This window comes from Sander vitreus, chromosome 7 (assembly GCF_031162955.1).
Source record: "Sander vitreus isolate 19-12246 chromosome 7, sanVit1, whole genome shotgun sequence".
Classification (NCBI taxonomy): domain Eukaryota; kingdom Metazoa; phylum Chordata; class Actinopteri; order Perciformes; family Percidae; genus Sander; species Sander vitreus.
The window spans coordinates 26,008,767-26,032,703 of NC_135861.1; the positions used below are offsets into that span (position 1 = coordinate 26,008,767).

A 23,937-nucleotide genomic window follows, 5' to 3' on the forward strand; every position below is an offset into this window, starting at 1 on the left:
GTGTGTGTGTGTGTGTGTGTGTGTGTGTGTGTGCGCGCACGCGCAATTGATTGATGTGAGCCTTGGTATGTTGGACGGTTAGTTTCTTGAAGAAACATCTCGCTGACAAACTACTGTAAGTAAAAACTGTTTTAGCAAATTTGTGAGACCTATTGCAGCTTATTTATACTTATAACAGGTTCATGTTTTTATCTATTTCATGTGGGGCAAATTGCAAATCTATTTAATTTAAATATATGCTAAACTGCCTAGATAACAACATACTGTACAGCCTGATCTTATCTTTATTCTTACTTGTTGCAGTCTTTTCATTGCATTTTGTATTACATGTATAGTTTTCACACATTCTGTTGCCTTATTGTTTTTTGTATGTTTGTCTCTGGTTGAATGGGTCCGTTTCACGTTGTTGCATCTGTAACGCCCCAGCTACCTGTGGGGGAGATAGGCCACAGCTAGCATACAACAAGATTTTCAGGTGCTGTTAAATGAGCAACAATTTAGTTTTGTACTTCCATAAGGTTGGTGGACTTACAAGAGATTTACAGATTTTAAACAGCACACTTTGTAAAGCAGCCTACAATTGGTGGAGGGGCCCTTCAAATAACTCTGCCTTGCTAAAAATAAATTATTTTGTGTGGATAAAGATCGGAACTGAACTGCGAGTGTTAAGGAAGTGACCCAAAACTCAAATGTTTTGTGAAAAATGTATAAACAAGTATTAGCACAGTATGCACTGCTGTGAAGCAACACATGGTGGCAGATTTTCCTCAGATAATGAATGCCTCCAAATACTAACTTGAAAGCTACATTGTGCCACATTTACAGGAAATGAGTCAATTTTAAGTGAAGTGAGAACACCCCTTGTTACAGCTAACTCCAGTGACAGATTAAGTGTACCATCAATCATGTCACAGAAGGTATTGCTGATTAAGGTGAGTTAAGTTTAAGTATAAAATTTGAGCTTGTAAGATTTTAATAATATTGTATTGATCATTTCCTCCATATCCTCATACAAGATTCATATTCCTCCTATACAAACTAAAGTAGTTCAGTCAGTGTATAGATGCTGTTTGTGTTTTGATTATCTCAGCTGCTGTTGGTGCATTATGCAACCCAGAATCAGCAGGAAACGCAAACTGCAAACTGCTATGAAAATGTTGTTCTGAAGTGTGAGTATCAAGGTGTTGACACTGACACTGTGGATTACCTCTCTGTGGCATGGTACAAGGTCAGTGATCCCCTTCATCAATGTTGCTAAATTTAAGCTACAATAAATGCCACAATAATAGTTTGTTTTATCGTATGTGTCAGTGAGTTTCATTTAATCTGACAAATTCATTTTTGGTTGTTACTTTAAACAGCTCAACAACCAGAAGAAAAAAAATGGAATCATCAGGAAGGCTAAAGATGACAATACCACGCAGTACTACAGCTACCCTCGTTCACCCCGACCCAGTTTTGGAGAGAAACACAGTTTGTTGCTCCCCATGGTGACACCTGAAGACTCAGGAACCTACGAGTGTTGCATTAGTGCAAATGTGGGGAGTCAAAATCAGGATCTTACAGTCAACCTAATGGTTCACGGTAAGCTATGAATTTAACTTACACCACACTTGGCACAATATACGACTCAATTAAAGCATCTGAACTGAGCTACAAACATATCTAGATAGTATGTTGATAAGGTTTTTGATATCTCATCGCTAGTGTTGGGTATAACGAGGGCCGGCCCTAGACTTTTGGGGGCCCTAAGCAGGATTTGGTTTGGGGGTCCCCTCTCAATATTATGCGTAGCCACTTAACTTGACAGGGAAAGTAAATATTAGTTTAAGTACACATAATGTACAAGTAAGCATGTAAAGACTAAAGTGAGACAACATCTTTACATAGAAAATGCAGTATTTGTCTATTAGCCTACCCCCTAATCCTATGATTGGTCCTTCTCAGATCCTTTTGTTTGATCTGGTTAAAGTTTAATGCATATTCTATTGTGTTTACTTACTTTTCATCGTGGTGATAATGGGTATAGATAGTTTGACATACTGTATGTCTTGTCCCACACTGTCCCACAGCAACACTAAAATAATATAGCATTAATAAGAGAATTGAAACAGATATTTAAAAGTAATACAAAAGTTACTTTCTCTAGTAACTTATTACTTTTAGCTTATGCGCAGTAATTGGTAAAGTAATTCAATTCAACCTGATCTCACAGAATTCCATGAAATGAACATGGCCCCTTAACTCAAAATCGGTGGCAGTTTCACGGAATCGCAAAACATTCCATGATGGGCCCACGGAAGAATTCCGTGAAATGAACACGGCCTAACCCTGTTATATAATGCATCTTCAGATTAGCCAAAATATTCCAATATGATAGTAGAGGGTTAAATACATGACTAATGCTCAAGAATTAAGAGTGTGTTCAAGTTTTTTGGTTACAGCTTTTTGCACCAAAAATGAGCACTTCATTAATATAATCTGTATATATATATATATATATATATATATATATATATATATCGAACTAGTTAATAATTTATCTGACAAAAAGGAAGTTCATGACTCAAATTTGTCTGCTTTAACCTTATTTCTGCATCACAGAATGTGCCGAGCCACGTCAAAAAGCAGGAAACACCTTTTTATGTCCTCAAACACATTTTTTCCTTTCCACTGTGACAGTTATGCATTTTCCAAACATATATATTCTACTGTTCATTACAAATGAAATGTCCACCAACAGACAAATGTTGCCTCTGCTTGATAGAATAATTCCTTTTTTAGATAAAGACATACTTTTATATTTGATACGTTGTATCAAACAACATTTATTACTGTGATAGATTTCTGCTCTGAAATATCTAATTTAAACACTGACTTCTGTCTAAAACAGCGTGTGTGACCCAGGCTGACCTGACAACAATGACAACTGTGTTGAACACGACTCAGTCCGAAGCAGTCTGCCACAAACTAGTGGAGGACTTGCCAGTCATGTGGAGCATTATAGGCTATGTGGCAGTGGGCGTCGGCAAAATCGTTTTATCTCTAATCAGCATTTGGGTAAATAAACTCTATTTATCTTCACGTACTGTACACTATAAGAAAAGTCTGTAAAAATACGGGCTAATATACTGTGTTAATTAGTAAATTATATATAAATTAAATAAGGAATTTTCTGTAATGATTTTTCACAGGTGTTTTTCCCGTATTTTGTTTTGCGCAATGCATCTTGGGACGAAGACTCACTGCAAAGCGCAAAAGAATTCACGAAGCTGTTCAAAAGTTAACTGTTTCACTGGGATTTTGGAGCAGCCTGTCTTACACCTCTGTGGTAAAAGTTCAGAAATGTATTGTTTATGATATAGGGACTTATACTTCGTCCAGCTTTTGTTAACCTGTGTGTTAACAATAGTTAACATTAGCTATTTTAGCCAGTTCGCCCGCTTTGTAATGTTAACGTTAGCTAGGTACAAATGGCAACGCCGTCCGTGCTACAATCACGGTTGGGCTGACTTAACCAGCTAACATTATCACAATGTAAAATGGGGCCGGTTGGGCTGGCTAGTTAACGTTGACCGTAACGTAACTGCTAACGTTCACAGATATTCATTTTGGCAGGTCGACATGCTAATGCCATCTTATTATAGCCGGTTTGTCCGCTTTGTACCCAGCTAATGTCCGTTGGCGGTAGTTGGCATGATAACGTTGGATTTGTTGCAAGTTATGAAGCAAACATGGTCAACTCAATTCATTTATGGAGTACATGGCTGAAATGCTTTTTTACGGTGGCTGACAGGGGCAAACGCCCTGCAACTTAAGAAAACACAAGCAAATAGACAAAACACAATCAAATTAAGAAAACAACTTCATTAATTTGACAACACATGCGCAGCATTCAGCAAACGCGCTGCAAATACCACAACACAACCAAATACATAAACGCACTGCAAATAAAAACGATGCAAAAAGAAAAGCACACAAACCCCGAAAACAAATGCAACAAAAAAACGCTGCAGATCCAGATTACACAACGGAAGTTCTCCAGACCTCTAGAGGGAGCAGCTAGTGGAACAGCAGAGGTTTTCAACCCCACGCGGAGCGCTCTGCCTTTTTATTAGAGTCGGGTATGGCTGCATAGTAAAAAGAGAACTCCCGTCTCATGCCCTCCCGTCCATAGACTGTATATTAAATTTATATTATTATTATTAATAACATAATATATTATTAATATACAGTCTATGCTCCCGTCTCATGCCCTCCCAGGCTGGTGCTGTCCCCGAGCTTCGACTTTTCAAAACAAAAGCTCGCTGTGGTCCGCTATGTCTTCGTACTTTGGTGTTTTGGATGTTTTTGAACTAAACGGCAATCATGCTAATGAATACAATAACTTTTTCAGCAGATGTATTACTTACAACACGATGGAGCAAAAAAAAGCAGTTTTGTGTTTATATGTGCGAGCAGGATTTATTCAGATTGATAAACCCCATGGTAAATTGGCTGGTTTACTGAACAGGGAGGGACTATAAATCCTGTCTGTTTTCTGTGTTGCAAGGAGTGGGACCTGTTGCGTCGCGATGCCCAAGAGACGCAGTGTTTTGTACAGTCTGAAGATTTCCCCTCTCTGATAAACAGGGCTGTACTTTTGAAACTTTTTTTGAGAGTGAGATTATTTCAGATATATTGAGCAAATTGCTTTTGATTTTAGTTTGCATCGCCAGCTGTAAGTCATGACTGGTTTTCAAGATGGCGGCGGCATGTAAACATGAACGCGAGTGTCTTTATAATGTATCTTTTCAATAAACTGTCTGTACACTTACAAAGTTCTCAATGCTTCAGTTAACATTTAGGGACCCTCATTATGCAACCGTTGAAGTTTGGTGATATTTTGAGCCTTTTTAGTGGTATAAATAGCGATTTGTTTTTACGTTCCCTGTGCCCCGAAAACTAGCGTTGTAAGCTAATTAGCGGTCCGCGCTAGCGCCTTTCAAGCTCCAAACTTATTCGATTAGCATGAAAACATGTCCCAGAGAGCGACAGAGTGGGTACACATCTGTTAATAACCCCTAGGTTCGTTTTGCGCCGGAATTGTCCTTTAAACGCTGATGCAGTTTTAAATGTTTTATTACCTGAGCCGAGACACACCCACCAAACGAGAGAAAACCTATCTCAAACATAGACTTAATATTTACAGTCTATCGTCTCACAGTTGCACACCGTTCTGAGATTGAACGTGTCCTGGCTCTCTCTCGCTCTCTCTCTCTCTCTCTCTCTCTCTCTCTCTCTCTCTCTCTCTCTCTCTCTCTCTCTCTCTCTCGCTCTCTCTCTCTCTCTCTCTCTCTCTCTCTCTCTCTCTCTCTCTCTCTCTCCCTCACTCCCCGTGGGGTTGAAAATCAAGCTCTTTTTTTTGTTTTGGTATTTGCATCGCGTTTTCTGAATGCTGCGCATGTGTTGCAATGAAGTTGTTTTCTTACTTTGCTTGTGTTTTGTCTATTTGCTTGTGTTTTCTTAAGTTGCAGGGCGTTTGCCCCTGTCAGCCACCGTACTTTATAGATAATTAAAATGAAAATGGAATGTGTAATGGAGAAGAGGAATTGATCAAAAAGATTGTCATGTCTGGAGGTGGAATAGTGGAGGGGCTGGTACTAATCAATGTAGTGCTTTGAAAACAATAACAAAATATTTGATTATCGCAATACGTCTGAATTCAATTCAATTTTATTTATAGTATCAAATCGTAACAAGAGTTATCTAAGACATTTTCCAGATAGAGTAGGTCTAGACCACACTCTATAATATACAAAGACTCAACAATTCCAGTAATTCCCCCAAGAGCAAGCATTTAGTGCGACAGTGGTGAGGAAAAACTCCCTTTTAGGGAGAAACCTCGGTGGTGAGAAAAACGTCTTTTAGGGGGAAACCTGGGACAGACCCAGGCTCTTGGTAGGCGGTGTCTGGCGGTGCCAGTTGGGGGTATGATGAACAGTGGCAATAATAGTCACAATAAAGATAATGGAACAGTGTCTAGAAATAGTAGTTGTAGTAGTCTGAAGTCTATTCAATTTTCCATTTTACAGACAAAATTACTATAAAGCTGTTAAATTTAGAGGGGACATATCAATCTCATTTTCCGGTTCATACTTGTATTTTGTGTTTCTACTAGAACATGTTTACATGCGTTAAAGAAACGCATACTTTTTCTCATACTCTCTGTCTAAATATACCTGTATTTACCCTCTGTCTGTAAACACTCTGTTTTAGTCTCTTTAAGCCCCCCTCCCAAAACTCCCAGTCTGCTTTAATTGGCTTGCAGGAAAAATATGGCGTACCTTTGCAAAGGCAGTTCTCAAGCTGTGGGTGAAAATACTCATGGCAGTATATTCTAATTAGGCTGCATGTAACATAGTGAGGGCAACCAAAACTTAATGGCTTGTTGATTCCCATGTTTTCTGATCTAGACAGCCCAGTGGCTTTGTAGGCACTCCAGATACCCAAATGTATGTGCAAAAGCACTGAAAAGGTGAGTTTCATGATGTCTCCTTTAAGGCAGACTCAAAGTGACAGAGATTGTTTTGCATGTTCACATCTGCAAATCCAAGAACAGCAGTTAAACCACTGAGTTGAGGCTTTAGAAATTAGGACTTACTGTATGTGTCTTGCTTCTGTTTTGCAAGAAAAAGTTTTGCTTCTCTTTTGCTGGACTTCACCTGGTTTGAAGGGGAAGTACAACTACATGACAGTGCTCTCTTAAAGTAGTCCTCTGTGGTGTCATTTTATTAAATTAAATGGAGCCTTGAGGAACAAAACAGCAGAAACTGCAGGTGTGGGCTTAATTACTTTAATGTGTCGTTTTAGAGGGCATAGAAAAAACAACGTATTTTGTTAATCAATTTGGAGGACTTGCTGGTCCATGCTACAGTTACAAAAAATTATTTTTCACTCAGTGGCCACTTTATTAGGTAGGCTTGTAAAATCGAATGCAATTCAATACAACAGCTCAGTAGTGTTGCAGTAGTGTTGAACAGGACTACATTATATTGAGAGGTGTTTCTAATGATTTGCTGTCCCATTTACAAACATGAGTGGGGAAGGAATATTAGAAACAACAGAACAACTGAGCAATTATTATCTTTGTTAAGGTAGAATTTGTCTGAGCTGTTTTATTGGATTGCATTTGATTGTAACAGCGTATGGAGGGGGCGTTTAAAGGAAATACACATAACTAGATGCATTATGATAAGACATTTGCTTATTCCACCTGCCACTGAACATTATGAAGCAAAAAATTGTATATATCTAGTGTGAAACAACTACAGTTTGTCGACAGGACGTAGGCGAGCTGACTCCTGCTCTGATGCACCATTTCCTCTAACAGCAGCCTGTCTCTATCTTTTTGTTTTTCTTTTCTTACATGCATAGTGAGTGGGCTTCTTTCCGTTGAACACTTTACTGAATTGATTTGATTTGTGCCGTTTGTCTCTTTGTTTTGGTCGTTCAGGTTATTGAAGCTGTTCGTATGAGGTCTTCAAGACAATGGCAACATTAGCGATGAAGCAGACCTGTGAGGAGATCATGTAAATAGTGGATAAATCTTCAAAGTCAGCTATTACACGTGATTTTATTGTTGCATTTCTTATGTACTGTACTGCACTTGTTTTCAGAGATTTTTTTTTCCAGTAAAGCATCCTCAGTTTGTAAAAATCTGTCACTCTGCTGAACCAAACCATGTGTGGTCTTTTTATTGGCACGATAGAGGTCAACTCACCAAGAAAGGTTTTTCATATCTAAACAGAACAGACATGAGAGGATGTAAGACTTATTTAGTGATTCAAAAACCACACACACACACACACACACACACACCATGCACACACTTCTACAGGTGTAAACAGCATTTATTGTTGTATATGATAGCTGGTATTGTTGGTATTGTATTGATATTGTAACATTGAATGTATCTGTGTACAGGGATTTTAACAAACTTTGGATATGCTAACAGAGTTTAAATGACAAAGCTCAGCTAATTATTTGTGTTTTTAATTGTGCTGTTAATTACTATGAAAAATAATACATTTACTTTTCACTAGAGAAACTGTATCCTACAGCTTGTGGGACTCACCCACCACATGTTATAATTTAGTTCCTGTCATGAATCAACTGCTCAAAGAAAATGATACCAATCTGAAATGAGTAGAACCACAAACACCAATAAACATATCAACAAGCCGTTATCAGATGTATATTGTGGTTATGTTATCTTTAAAAATCTCTTTCACTATGAGTTTCAGACTGTCTGTATCAACCCTCCCTGTTGGGGATGTAAAGAAATCCAGCAGCTTTTATCCTGCAGACACTAAAACCCACCGATCGTCACAGTGAGGGAGCGGGTGAGTTCTCCTCCTGGTTTAGAAAGTCAAAATAATACGAAAATGTTGATTTGAGGAGGCGAGGTGTCTCACGGAGAGCAGCTCAGCAGGCACAGAGTGAAGGAAAATGTGCACAGATCCCCACCTACTGGCACATCCTCAGACAACACCACCACCACATTCAGACCGAATCAGACATCAACTGAATCATCAGAGTTGAACTGTTTTTAAACAGGCTTTACATAATTTAAATTATTGAGATTTGGTATTTGGTCTGATGCACCATGGAGTGAGCCAGTAAGTATAAACTCACTACTGGGTTTAAAAGAAGATCTTTACATAGCAAATATTTGTTTGCTACTATATTAATGTTCTGAATGTAGAGTACATACACTTTAACTTGAGTTTTTTAATTTCAACAACAAAAACAAATTAGAAACATGCAGAACAATGCTGTTCATGTTTTTTATAATGGCTCATGCCAACTATGTTTCTTGGGTTAATAAAAATGTAATCTTAATTTTTGTATTGTCCTACTTTTATATTGACACTAGAAAATAGCAGCGTAAAGCACCATGCTCTTTGTAGTAAATATGCAGTATATAATAAATATCTAACAGAAAGTATCAGGTTCCACTTACATTAGGGTTACAATACAGAAGTCTACATAGCTATTCTATTTTTTATAAATGGATTTAAATGTATATTTAAACCTACATTGTGTCATTTTTTTTTTTGATTCTTAGCAAAAAAAACCTTTGTTCTTTCACAAATGTGTGCTCAATCATGTGTAATTACTTCCACCAACTAATCAAAGTATTCTCGTACGCGTAGAATCTGCCATTCAGAATCATTCAGAATACATAGGAGCGAGTCGCTTGAATGACGGGCACCATGTTGCGCCTCCATCTTTAAAATACATTAGCCAAAGAGGGACATACCTCCGCCTTTCGCCCCTCTTACGCTCAGTGTCACCGTGACGAATGCCAGGGGGAGATTACTCGCCAGAGAGGCAAAAAAGAGAATAAAAACGACAACGCGACAGGCAAAGCAACGAGACCAGAGTTAATATTGGAGTGGCTAGAACAGCTGCGTGTAAACGATGGAGAAACTAAGATCTAATTTCGTGTTTGGCCACCGTAGAAGTTAAAACTTGATTGGAATGGCAAGGGCTAGAAAGTAATATTCAGTTGGTTGTCATATACAATTTCACCACTAGATGGGAGAAATTCTTACACAATGTAGCTTCAAATACAGTGCTCAGCATAAATGAGTACACCCATGCTACATTTGACTAAAAAGAAGAATACAAAAATCATCTTTTGGAAATTGATCTTAATGCCTTAATTAAAAAAATAGGAAAAATGCAATCTTTAAGGACACCAATTTTCTTTGTGAATGAATAATGTATCGTAAATAAAGAAATGTTCTTCCTTAAAATACAGGGAGCATAAGTGAGTACACCCCTACTTTCCATAAAATCATCTCTCTATCATCTCTTTATCAGGATGCATAGTATCCAGAATACTATGCATCCTGATAAAGTTGATGATGATTTTATGGAAAGTACCCCATGCCAATCTCTAGGTATGGTGAAGGGTATGTGATGATGTGGGGCTATTTTAATTCCAAAGGCCAAGGGAACTTTATCAGGATGCATATTATCCTGAATCCATGAAATAACTGGCCTTTAAAAATAAAAATCTGCCTGCCTCTATGGGAATTTAACATAGGGGTGTACTCACTTATGCTCCCTGTATTTTAAGGAAGAACATTTATTTATTCACGATACATTATTCATTTACAAAGAAAATTGGTGTCCTTAAAGGTTGGATTTTTCCTCTTTTTTTTTAATTAAGGCATTAAGATCAATTTACAAAAGATGATTTCCGCCGTGTGTACTTTGTCCAGAGCAATCCCCACCAATCGGCCCCAAAATGTCCCAGTTAGATAGTCAATGCCGTAAACATATTCTTTGTAAATTTTTACAATCATTCACCAAAAGAACCAAGCAGGCCTGCCTTATTTTCTTCACACCTCGCCATTTTTAGCGTGTAGCTTGCTAGCTCGAAGGTTGTTGTTGTTTCCCGTTGCGAAGGGATGACCTGTAGCCTACCACACTGTGAGGATTAAGTATAATCTATTTTTATGACCATATCTACTGTGGAATAATGGAGATAATCCAGCTCAAAAATGGACATTTTGACAATTCTATTGCAACAATTGCTGCCTTTGCACTGCCCCCAAATGGCCAAATATGGTTGTCCGTTGAATTTCTCACCAATGATGCCCCATATGTCCATATCTATTTTCGAATTATGGAGAAAATCCAGCTCAAAAATAGACATTTTGATAATTGTATTGCAACAGATGCTGACTTTGCACTGCCCCCAAATAGAAATGGGAAATCCCATGGTCTCTACAAAGCTCAAATTGTCTGGCTGACTAAACAGGGAGTGACTAGAAATCTTGTCCTGTCTTGTTTATGTTTTTTTTGTATTTCAAGAGCGAATTGCTCCACAATATGAATACAGATTGATTACCACTTATTTGTTGGTAACCGTTGTTGTATAATCACAATATTACACTTGAGGAGGCCTACACTTCAGTGATGCGCTTTTCGGACCTCGAAATTAAACCCTCTCATGTAATATGGCTTAAACAAATGTCAACATTAAACGCTGATGCAGTTTTAAATGTTTTATGATTTCAGAAAGGAGAAGGTTAACCAATATTTTATATTAATCCTAATTTTTGTTGTCAAATTTCAGATCCATAAATGCAGCTTTCGAAATTATAGAAGATTAAAAAGATTTAGCCTATAATAAAATATTAGTTAACCTCCTCTTATCTAAATTTTAGATATCAGATCCTTCTAATGGGAGGCATGAAAACCTTTTTATTGTAGCCTACTCTTCTGTGGTCTCATATGTTAAAGAGTATTCATTTTAGTATTATGTGGGTGGCTTCATTGTTGAGCTATACTTTTTTCACTTGGCTTACGTTTTTATGTTACGCTTGTCCTTTTTTTTTACTGTTATGAACTTGCAAATAAAGCATTATTAAAAAAAATTTAAAGTCATCGCAGGTTTCATCAAATAAACAACAAACGTTAACATCAGGGAGACAACATTAACATCCACAAAGGCATGAGATGGGAGGAGCATGAGACAGGAGGTATCCAGGCTGCAGCCATACACTCTTGAGATAATTGTCAAACTTTTTGAGCTGGATTATCTCCATAATTCCACAGTAGATATGGACATACGGGGCATCATAGGAAACGGTAGGAACTGTAGTATGTGAATCAGATGAATCAGAAATTCAACGGACAACCATATTTGACCATTTGGGGGCAGTGCAAAGTCAGCATCTGTTGCAATATAATTGTCAAAATGTCTATATTTGAGCTTGATTTTCTCCATAATTCCACAGTAAATATGGACATATGGGGCATTATTGGAAACGTTAGGAACCAAGTGTATCTCGCTGCAGCCTGCGGGAAGTCCACATTCAAGTCATTTTTATACGCTCGAACGGACCAAGACAGCCTGGTAGCATTTTTTACTATAAAGGAAATTATTTGGATAAATGCCATGTTTTCATTTTGAATCTTTTAATCTTATTTGAAAATGTTGTATCCATAAATGTAAATGATCTGAAAGAAAAACGAATATTCACCAATTTTGAAACTTATATTTTGAAACTTTAAAACGACTGACAAATAAGAAAGCCATCTGGACTCTGAACATTTCAATTAACACCTCTTTAATGTAAATTTCATGCGCCCCTTTTTCGTGTGTGTATGTATGTATGAATTTAATGTTTTCAATGTGTTGATGTTATCTGTACTGTAAAAAGTCGGCCTGGTCGCAAAGCTGATATAGCCTCTTGTTTCACATTAGATAGACACTGATGATGTAGGCTAAACACAAACGACATTTCATGCAACAGTGAAGTTTTCATGTAGTTAATGTAATTGGTCCAGTGTACTTTTTATAAAAGGTAAAACTAATATATAGACTTATTACATGCAAAGCGAGATGTCAAGCCTGTATTTGTTATAATTTTGATGATTATGGCTTACAGTTTATGAAAACCCTCAGAAAACAGAGACAAATACCAAGGAATATTGAAAGAAAGCAGGGGAAACTAGTACTTCCAAACTTTTTAGCATTGGCTAATTAGCAACCTGCCTGCCATTAGATGTTAGCTTCCGAGCTAGTTAGCAGCTAGCCCCAGAAGTTCATAAAAACAAGGCTTTCATCGGAGCAGTCTTACGTTATTCCCGAACCACTCTTTTCGTTTCAAAATCGGAAATCAAATGAACGAAAACGTACACGGGCCCAATTACAGTTCACTGTTGTTGCATGAAATGTGGTTTGTGTTTAGCCTACATCAGTTTCTATCACTTAATGTGAAACAAGAGGATATATCAGCTTCGCTACCGTCTTGGTCCGTTCGAGCGTATGGGGAGTGACATAGGCAAAAAAATGATTGACTTGTCAAGCCCCGCCTTCCCGCAGGCTGCAGCGAAATGCTCCTCTTAGGAACTGTAGTATGTGAATCAGGTGAGAAATTCAACGGACAACCATATTGGGCCATTTGGGGGAAGTGCAAAGTCAGCAATTGTGGCAATATAATTGTTAAAATGTTTATTTTTGAGCTGGATTATCTCCATAATTCCACAGTAGATATGGACATAAAAAAAGATTACACTTACACCTCACAGTGTGGTAGGCTACAGGTCATTTAATTTGTGACTTTTTAAATATAATTTACAAGATTGTTGGCTTTTATTCAGACCGATTCAGCACAAACAAGTGACAGGAAACAATAATGGCTGAACAGGCATATTTTTTTAAAGTGGAATCGAAACTTAAGGAGAACAAGAACGAATGTGGAGCCAAGTTTAGCGCCATGGATTGCGAAATTATGTCTATTTTCGGAAAAAAAAACCCATCTAGGCTACAATAATTTACATATTTCACAAAAGTAAGCTACCACCACAACTCAAGTAAAAACCCTGCATTCAAAATCGTACTTCAGTGAAAGTACAAAAGTATTACAATGAAAATATAGCCTATAAATACCAACAGCAAATTTGAATATGGAGCCAAGCACAGCGTCGTTCTATACACGAAAGGTCTATCAGACGTCGCACTGAAGTCTGTCAGCCATTGTCACCACCCTACGAGGAGTTAAACTGTAGTGGCGAGTAGTTAATCTTCTCTGTACTCGGACAGAGTCTTCAAAGTACGTCCTAACAGGCTCCCCTCAGGCACTCTGGAGCTCCCTTCCCTCTAAACGGCGCTAAAGTTCACTCCGGAGATGAAAATATCAGTTGTTTCCAACAAGCTGTGGTGCATCCACAAAGAGCTGATTATCCTGCTCACTCCACTGGTGTTTCTACCTTTACTTTTTACTCTGCCGGAAAAGGTGAGTGATTTAAGCTATTTCTCGTCTTTTTTGGTCACGCCTAATGAATGAAATCATCACACCGAGGCTCAGTGGTGGAAGAAGTAGCTTACTCAGATCCTTTGCTTAAATAAAAATAGTAGGCCTATACCATACTGCATAAAAATACTCCATTACAGGTAAAAGTCCTGAATTGAAAATGTTACTTAAGTAAAAGTACAGAAGTATTATCAGCAAAATGCACTGGAAAGTAAACTCATTACTTGCAGAATAGCTCCTTTCAAAGTGGTTTATTATTATTATTATTATTATTATTATTATTATTATTATTATTATTATTATTATTATAGAATTTTATGCAATTATGCAATTATGCAATTTTATGCAATTATGTTTTATTGTGTTCTATCACTAACAAATACATATAAGAGCATGTTATATTTTACATTTGTATACTACTGAATTAGTAGCCTACTGCATCATATCATATCTAAGAAGCATTTCATGTTTTTCAATCATGTTTTTATGTAAAAATATAAGTCAGATAGATGTAAAAGTACAACATTTCCCTTTTTTAAATGTAGTGGAGTAGAATTATGAAGTATAGGCCTACTTTTAATAAAAAATACTACAAGTAGCCTAATGTTAGCTGCAGCCCCGTCTCAATAACCTAAATCTAAAAAATGTATTAATTTATTATGTTTATATTACATTAAACCAGCCATTGCTGTATTGATTTGTAATGTAATGTATACTTTATTAATCCCACAAGGGGAAATTACAATGTTTTCACTCTGTTATTATTACACACATTACACACTGGCCTGACTTACACACACATGCTCAGTACCTATACATGCACTAATGGAGAGATGTCAGTTGGGGGTTCGGTGCCTTGCTCAAGAGCACCTTGGCAGTGCCCAGGAGGTAAACTGGCACCTCTCCAGCTACCAGTCCACCACCATACTTTGTTCCATATGGGGACTTGAACCAGAAACCCTCCGGTTCCCAACCCAACTCCGTAACTCCCTACTGACTGAGCTACTGCCACCCCCTGCAATTATATTCATGCCACACACTGTACACTCTTCCTTATGCATTGTATTTAACTATACAGAAGCATGCCTCTTATACACACAGGTACACATGGATGCATTTTCTCTCTCTCTGACAAAGTCACTGTATTTCTTCCTTTTTTTCCCCTGTCACATCTTTTTCTTCTTTTTAAAGTTGGCTAAACATTAACGCCCACATGTTGCTTATCTTTTAGGAGGGAAAATGTCTTTATGTGGTGGTGCTGATGGCTATGTTTTGGTGCACAGAGGCCCTTCCTCTGGCCGTCACGGCAATGCTTCCGGTCTGCCTCTTCCCAACACTGGGAATTCTTCCATCCAAAACAGTCTGTCCTCAGTACTTCCTGGAAACCAATTTTCTCTTCCTCAGCGGTCTTGTGATGGCGTCGTCCATCGAGGAGTGGGGCCTGCATCGCAGAATCGCCCTAAAGGTCCTCACTATTGTCGGAGTAAAACCAGCCTGGTGAGAAATCTTTACAGGAAAAACATTTTAAAGGAGACGTCTGATGATATTCTGTATTGCTCTTATTCCCAACAAATCTCATTGAAAGAACAACACCAACAATAAATCGATCTACTAACAAGTATTGCCTGTGTAGCCAAAACCTGATATATCTTATATATCTTATATAGTGCCATAGAGCTCCAAAACTATTTAAGAAATTCATATTATGCTCATTTTCAGGTTCATAATTATATTTAGAGGTTATATCAGAATAGGTTTATATGGCTTAATTTTCAGAAAACACCATATTTGTCAAACATACTTGTTGTACTGCACATTGCTGCAGCTCCTCTTTTCACCCTGTGTGTTGAGCTCTCTGTTTTAGCTACAGAGTGAGACATCTCACTTCTGTTCAATCTTTGTTGGGAGTCGCACATGCGCAGTACCTAGGTAAGGACTGCTAGCTAGTCCGTTGCAGAGCATGAGGTCGTGCCATGCTAGCAGCTAGGCGAGCATTATAACGTGTGTTACAAAGTGACGCACGTTCATCACGGAAGTAAAGGCTGGACTACAATAGAGCTGTTTGGAGCAGTTGGTGAACAGTGTTTTCTCTGGAAGATGGTAATTCCCTTTGGGGTGGACTTTGGGCTTTTTCACTTTGTAAACCTGTTACATGCACAAAAAAGATATATAACACAATAAAGGAAAGGGGAAAAGCAAAAAAGCATAATATTACTTTAAACACTTCAGTGAGCTACACTGTTGCACTGTAGGAGAAGCCGTTGGAAATCTTAAGATGCCCCTCCCGGAGGCAGAAGAAGCACAACAATGTTGTTGTTTTTTATATTCTCTTATTCTCTCAAAAACTAAAACACTTAGCCTACACCTACTGTGCAACATCTTCTTTAATAATGATGAACATGGGCTCCGTAGCTTATTTTGAGTTGATCTATCATACACCATCCTTCTGCTGATAGTAGTCATGAGAAGAAATGATTAAGGAAATGATATACTGTATGTTTTAATATATATATATATATATATATATATATATATATATATATATATATATATATATATATGTATTTGTGACCCATTTTAAAGATTTAGGTTTTTAGTCTTCATGGATTTTATTGACAATAAGAAAATAAAAAATATCGCCAACCTTACCCTCTAAGGTAACGTGCTCCTTATTCCAAAAAGAACATCTGAGATTTCATTTGAGATTTAATTATTTCCCTAGGCTTATACTGGGAATGATGCTGACCTCGTCCTTCCTGTCCATGTGGCTCAGCAACACCGCCACCACAGCCATGATGCTCCCTATTGCTAATGCCATCCTAGAGAGTCTGTTTGGAGACCTGGAGACCCTGAAAAAGAAGAGCAAGTCTACAGAGGATCCTGAGAATGACCTAATAAATGGTACTTTTCATGTTGTTTACCTGATATGGGGAATGACTGTTTACTTGGAGCTGCTCTAATCAAAATTTTTATTTTAACAATGGATGAAATTACTATCTATAACGTGAAAGGTGTAGTGATGAGCCCATCGAGAATAATCACCAACTCTGAGTTTCCCTCAGTGCTACTGAGCATCTTAACAACTTTTAGCTCATCTTTTAAGTTTTCCTGCCCACAACTTTACTGTTTTAGTCGCATTGCTCTCATAAACCTTGCATCCGCAGCAAGCAGCTCAAAAGCTCTGATAAATCCATGTACACTACCTACTCAGCCCCAAACAGACAGACAGCTTAGAGACTAGCTGGTGAACATAGTGAAGCATTTAGCAGCCAAAGAGCCAGATTTTTTTTCTCAAGAGTTGGTGGAGACCAAAAACAAAGCAAAAAGAAAGAGAATATTTTAACTTACATTCATCCAATGGCCAGAATCCCAACTTTAAATAAATCATAATGTTGCTCTGTAACTGCTGGATGTGTAACTATAAGCAAATGTGCGTTGGAAAACCAACTTTATAATGTGATTATATGTCAATGTTGTGTTTACAGCATTTTCCGCTGACCCCAGATGACAGAAAACCTTATCTTTACTAGCCTTTAATATGTAATCTAAGGTGTGAACTTTGTACAGATTTTCCAATACACTGAGTCCTGGGATACAAAGTTAGTGAATATCCACTTGGTAGGTGATAAATGATGCTGGATGGACATAAAGTCATATATTAAATATATGAACAGTATATATGAACCTGCCCCCGACACACACAAAGAGCAAAAACTCTTGCTTATATTACTACATGACAGCAACTCTTTGTTTCACCTTTTTTCAGGTCAGTCTGCTGTAAAGCTGCAGTCACTGCCCTCAATTCCCTCAGAAAAATTAATGCTGTCAATAGATGGGTAAGAAACAAACTCTGAGATCGTTTCACACAAGCCTATGAGAATACTATGAGAATGAGAATAAATGAGAATACTCTCGCGCCTGTATGGTAAATATAACACTACAGCCAGGAGACCATTACCTTAGCATTAAAGCTTGAAACAAGGGGAAACAGCTTCCCCTGTCCGAAAGTTAAAATAAAATCCAAGAAATAGTCTTGCACAATGCACATAACCTCGCGTACAACTACAACAGATATAATGTGTTGATTAGTGATCTTTAGAGGTGCTGCTAGGTTGATTTCATTAGTTTTGGACAGAGCGAGGGTAGCTGATTCCCCCTGTTTCCAGTCTTTCTGCTAAGCTAAGCTAAGCTAACAAGCTGCCGGCTGTATCAATTTTCTCATTTTTCTCTCAGCAAGAAAGCAAATAAGCGTATATCCTAAAATGTCTTAGTCCCGTGTTAAACTCTTTTGATGAAAATGAATGAATGTACTCCTTCACGGTTCATTTGAAGTAATCATGTCTCTTAAACACCAAAAGGGCAGATGAGACGGAGCAGAGTGACATGAGGACGGCTAAGGAGATCCAAACAGAGTCGGCGTATCAGCTGAAGGTGTGGAAAGGATTCTTGATCTGTATTCCCTATGCAGCCAGTATCGGAGGGACCGCCACGCTGACAGGCACCGCGCCCAACCTCATCCTGATTGGACAGCTGAAAAGGTATCTTCTCTTCTTTCTTTTTTTGTGTCGCGTTTAAACAGTGAAAACTTTGCATCATCAAAAGTAATCAGCTACTTTGTTTTACAGCTACTTTCCAGACTGCGACCTCATCAATTTTGGCTCTTGGTTTGCATTCGCTTTCCCGCTCATGCTTCTCTTCCTGTTTTTGGGATGGATTTGGATTGCGTTTCTCCACGGGGGATTGAATACACGGTAATGTGGTGTCAGACATTTGCTTATTGCAGATTACGTTGTTTAAGTTCTGATTTTGATTCTTAATTTCTTGATTCTTTTAAAAAGCAGTTGGAGACTGTTATTCAAACATGCTTTTAGTTTGACGAGGTTTTTTTTTTTTTTGGCTGGTTGATTTTTCCTTCTTATGTCTTTTATTGATTGTATTTCATTTTATTGTGAAGAACTTTGAGATTTGTATCCGTTAAGGGTAGTATATATAAAAAAACTTTACTTACTCACTTGATTTATATTCATATGAGGGAAAACGCTTTTAATTGTAGATACTCTTTGTAGATCTTGAGTACAGTCATTTTCATTTGTAGATTTCCATGTGTCACACAGTGTGTTTTTATTTTGTGCAGATTGTGCTTCACACAACACGACCGGAGAGCCAAAGCAGAGGCCAGAGCAAAGGCTCTAATAGACGATGATTACAGAAATCTGGGGCCCATAAAGTGAGGATTGTGTATGTCTTCAAATCTCATGCAATACAGGCTGAGGGAGGACATTTATATCACCAAGCCTTGTTTACTGACTGTTAACTTTACCTGCTCACTTTCAGTTTTGCTGAGGGAGCGATCGCTTTCTTTTTTGTATTGTTTGCTGTTCTGCTGTTCACAAGAGATCCCAAATTCGTCACTGGCTGGTCTGTGTTTTTTAAAAAAGGGTAAGAGAGGCACATGTGATGACAAACATAAAGTAGTTTGCTTGTTATTATGTCATTTCTTGTTTGGAAATGAACACGGAATGTATGTATTGAGAAGCCTGTTCATTATCTTTCTACAGTAAAGATCCCTTTCTCGTTGTCCTGCAGGTACGTCTCAGACGCAGTCACTGGTGTGATCATTGTGTCCGTATTGTTCTTCTTCCCCTCGCAGAAACCTTCTCTGAGCTGGTGGTTCGACCCTCACGGTCAGTGAGCTCTAAAAGAACACACCTATTAACGTTTCATTTAGCGGACATAGGACTTTCAGCGATATTTGATATCTAACCTATTAATTTAATCACTGTGATAATGTGATTTAAGTTATGGTATAAATAAACTATTTTGATTAGATTTGATTTGTGCTGGAAAAAAAGGGAGAATATCATCTAATAAAGAGATATAACAAATGGAAGCAACCAGTTAGCAGCTTGGGGCGAGTCAGAAGTTAATATTAATGACCAAATATTTGTGAAAGATTTAAAGACATTCGGTCTGTGTCTCTGGCACAACTATTGCGAATACTGTAAATAAGCCGAGGAATGTTAATAATGTAGATTAGAGATTCTGGAGCTGAAACTGTAGTTTCTCTGTTTCTGTGATTAGAATAATCTGTTAATGCTATGTTGTCACACTTTGGGGTTTTTGTTTGTGTATGTGTGTTTGTGTGAACATGTGTACAAACTGTATGCACGTGTTTTGTGTGTGCTGGAGACGCGTGTGTGCGTGTGTGTGTGCGTGTGTGTGTGTGTGTGTGTGTGTGTGTGTATTATTTTCAGCTGATCAAATAAACCACTGGACGCAAGCAAAAAAAAAAAAAAGAAAATCATGGGGCTCATTTGTCCCTTTCAGTGTAGGTCAGATGTTCTGAATAAAAGAAAATAGATTTTTTTTTTCAACTAGAGTGGAACATTTTCTTAACCCCACCAAAACTGTAGGATATAGTAACAAAAGATCATCATCAATGTATAAAACATGAAATAAACTAGATATAATAAGCTCTAGATTTTAAATTCGGATTGCAGTTGGACTTATAGACTTACTAAAAACATTTTGAATTGCCAAAGGCACCTTACAGTGCCCCAGAGTCTCTTTTAGAGTTTCGTATTCTAGCTAATATTTCTGTTCTGATTAAAATCTTGATTAAAGCTGTGAAATGCACCCTTTTGTGCAGGAAGTAAACAAGACATTGTTTACTGTATGCAGTTGTGATTTAGAAGTTTGAACTGCATAAATCTTTTATGGAATCAGCTGACAGCAGTGATGTTGGATGAATTGGAGTCCTTAATTGATTGTTTCCCTCCATGTCTTCCCTTTAGCGTCAAATACTCCTTATGTCCCACTCTTATCATGGAAGAAAGCTCAGGACTCTGTTCCCTGGAATATCATCCTTTTGCTCGGAGGCGGCTTCGCTATGGCTAAAGCTTGTGAGGTAACATTTTTTTGTTTTTTTCAGGTTAAACAAACTAGATATAATGTGTTAATTAGAGAACTTTAAAGGTGCTGGTAGGTAGATTATGCTACCCTTGGACAGAGCCAGGCTAGCTAAGTGGCTGCTGGCTGTAGCATTATATTTAATATATAAATGTGGAAGTGGGAATGTCTCAATCTTCTCATCTAAACTCAAAGTTTCTTTCCAGCTGAATGCAAGATCAGTGACTTTAGAGTTTGCATGTCAGACGTCTGTGTAATAAATGCATCTCTTTTGTTCTGTTGGCTCTTTGCTGTTCTGCTCTGTTGGGTTCTGTTCTCTTTGCTTCATTGTGTTGAGATTTGATGTTTGACCTTTGACCCCGATTTTGTGGCTTTTGGCAGGAGTCTGGACTGGCCTCCTGGATCGGAGGCCACCTCCAGCCTTTGGCCGAGGTCCCTCCTGCTGCAGCTGTGATGTTGATCACTGCTTTCCTGGCCCTTTTCACTGAATTCGCCAGCAACACTGCCACAATTATCATATTTCTACCCGTCATTGCTGAACTGGTAAGACTGGTGTTCAACTTAAAGATATAAATTGGGTTGGATTCTGTGTTCCTGTTATGAAATGGCCATTAGGGTGACAGTACAGTGGACAAACTGGCACGGCAACTCATGAATTATACAGGAACATGGTTTGTTGCTGACTTGGTTCTTAATGTTCCTCAAAGACTTTGTGTGCTTGTAAAAGACTTGCAATAGATGTTATGTTTGTAGCCTGTTGGACATTAACTGCTGTTGTCAGTAATCATTATCTGCACACACTCAGAGAATCGTTTACAGGATGTATAGGAGGCTAGTGACTCTGTCCTAAAATTTGAACCATGACCACCCAATTTCCTTAAAGGGTCAGTTCACCCATACATACTAACCTCTATGAAATGCAGCCAATGCGCAGCATTTTGGTTGTTTTTGCCCAGGTTTTAAAATGATCTTATTTGAACAGTTTTCATTGGAACTTATTTTGTCTTTACATGCAACCGTTTAGAATCTAGACGTCATGTGCGTCCTTTTCTTTGCAGCTGAGCCCGAGATATTTGGGCACTTTAGATCTTGGATAGAATATAAAGTTGTGTGGGTTTGAACAACGCTTTTTCATATGAAATAAGTTTGCAATAACGGGGTCATGAAAGTACTAAATGACTTACATCCTATCCTAAAAATGTGATGACTTTGTTTCGACTTTGTCTTTGCAGGCTATTCGTGTCTCAGTGAACCCTCTGTACTTCATGATACCTGCAACAGTAGGATGTTCATATGCCTTCATGCTGCCAGTGTCCACACCACCCAACTCCATCGCCTTTGCAACGGGACATCTCATGGTCAAAGACATGGTAAGATCCTCACATCGGACACTAAAACCTATTGTCACCTTTCATCACCTATAGCTTCATGTTTTCTGCTCCTGTTTTCTCAGGTGAAAACTGGCTTTGTGATGAACATCCTGGGTATCCTCTCGGTCTCTCTGGCTATGAATACGTGGGGCGTTGCCATGTTTGACTTGAACGTGTATCCAGAATGGGCTCACCCCATCAACACGTCCGCTGTTGTTACTGATGTGCAGCTATCACCTGTCCAGTCACTCAATGCTACGCTCTGATCACTCACCCAAAGAGTATCAGAAGATTGTGTAAAGATCTGTCAGTCTATAGACGTCTTCATTTGTGTCACTAAAATGTCAGAAGCCTCTGGGAGCTTCAGCTGTTACCTTTCAGTGATGAATTTAATAAGTTTGTTACTCAAGTGTCTTTTTAGTCTCTCAAGTGCCAACATTTTATGCTGGGTGGGAATTGTTGGTATGCATGGCATACTCCAAGTTTTAAGTTAAAAGATGATAAAACGAGTTAAAAAATGTTTTTACATTTAACCTCAACAACAATGACAGCGAGAGCTCTGAAGAGTTCTCTTTAAAATATTTTAGGAAACTCCACAGCTGATTGTGCTGTTTGTATCAGTGCTAGACTGACCTCCGCTGGAAGAATGAGAGACACTCTGTAAATAATTATTTTTAGATATATATTTTTTGGTTAAAATCACTAAGAGATCATGTTTCTTGTTAATGTATTATATGGTGCGTGTTTAAAGCCATAGCACATAAACAGTATTTTAAATCTTTTCTACATTAGGGTACGAATCCTGACTAATAAACGTGTAAATGATGATTTGCATTCATATAACTGCTGTTTGTTACAACTAACTAACAAATTGTTGGAGTTTGTATTATGATAATTTAGTTGCACTTAATCTCTGTATTTGCCTGTAATGATTGCACATACTGTAGCAAGCTTATTGTTAAGAAAATGTCTTTGTTATTAGAGCATTTGCAACAGCTAAATTGTGTTTGAGTTTTTATCCCAAAATGACCTTCAATCCTCAGGTTTTGAGTAGCTGTGCCTGTACTGCTGCAGGTTTAACACATAGTTTAACACATTGTGGCCTTTGCACACACAAATAAAGCCAGAAAGAGTGCACAGTTGTAAAGTACTTACAGTGTTTGTTGATCATCAACGCGTGTTTGTCTGTCTGAAATCACAAGGCCCGACAACAATGGTTAACCAGTGCAAGGCTTTGGTTGTTACTGAGTGTTACCAGGGTCACTGCAAAATGACCCATGGTGTTTAAATGCAAAACTATAAAAAAACAACCGAAACCAGACGAGAACAGAATGTACCCAACTGTCTGCACAACTCAAACAAACTTTGATTTGAACAAAAGCTGATTTAGCCTATATTTTTTGAAGATCCAAAGACAGATTATAAATATCTTTCTATTCAGTTGTTACTCATAAAAAAAAAAATTGGCATTTCCGTATCAAGGATAACTGGAACTATAATTTTACACTAAATCCCATGTATCTCTAGTGACACAAAATATGTCTTTATATGACATTTTCACCTCTACACTTGACTAATAATACTATGTGTGTTGTGGAGAAAGTGTATGAAATAGAAAGTGTCCTGTGAGGCTCTAATAACGTTCTTCTGCCCTCACTGCACAGTAACACTTGCGGTTTGCCTTTGAAATATTGACTTGAAGCAAATGTGAAACTGTAAAAACAGTATTGAACAGCAAATTCAATGATGACAATATAAGAGACCAACAACCAAAGGTGTTGTAAAATGAATAAGAACGGTAACAAGGAAACCAAATTCCCAAAAGTATAGACCGCATA

The 23,937-nt window shown here is 37.9% G+C and overlaps 2 protein-coding genes across 3 annotated transcripts; both read left to right on the plus strand.

Annotated features, from left to right (window-relative positions):
• Positions 1–828: 828 nt before the first annotated feature.
• On the plus strand, positions 829–8,228 carry LOC144521224 (uncharacterized). Of its 2 annotated transcripts, XM_078255654.1 has the most exons (6): positions 829–932; positions 1,091–1,228; positions 1,362–1,584; positions 2,894–3,060; positions 3,195–3,331; positions 7,496–8,228. In XM_078255654.1, exons 1-5 carry the CDS (start codon positions 906–908, stop codon positions 3,285–3,287), a joined length of 648 nt encoding a protein of 215 aa, XP_078111780.1. In that variant the 5' UTR covers positions 829–905; the 3' UTR covers positions 3,288–3,331; positions 7,496–8,228. The 2 variants fall into 2 exon arrangements, with proteins under 2 accessions (XP_078111780.1, XP_078111781.1); XM_078255655.1 differs by lacking the exon at positions 3,195–3,331 and having other exon boundaries at positions 830–932.
• A 5,015-nt stretch (positions 8,229–13,243) lies between these two features.
• Positions 13,244–23,100, plus strand: slc13a3 (solute carrier family 13 member 3). The gene is made up of 13 exons (XM_078255656.1): positions 13,244–13,802; positions 15,052–15,317; positions 16,543–16,721; positions 17,587–17,656; positions 18,179–18,358; positions 18,446–18,571; positions 18,955–19,047; positions 19,155–19,259; positions 19,407–19,504; positions 20,615–20,727; positions 21,111–21,272; positions 21,962–22,099; positions 22,183–23,100. The coding sequence occupies exons 1-13, from the start codon at positions 13,695–13,697 to the stop codon at positions 22,363–22,365; spliced, it is 1,821 nt and encodes a 606-aa protein (XP_078111782.1). The 5' UTR covers positions 13,244–13,694; the 3' UTR covers positions 22,366–23,100.
• The last annotated feature ends 837 nt before the right edge of the window (positions 23,101–23,937 follow it).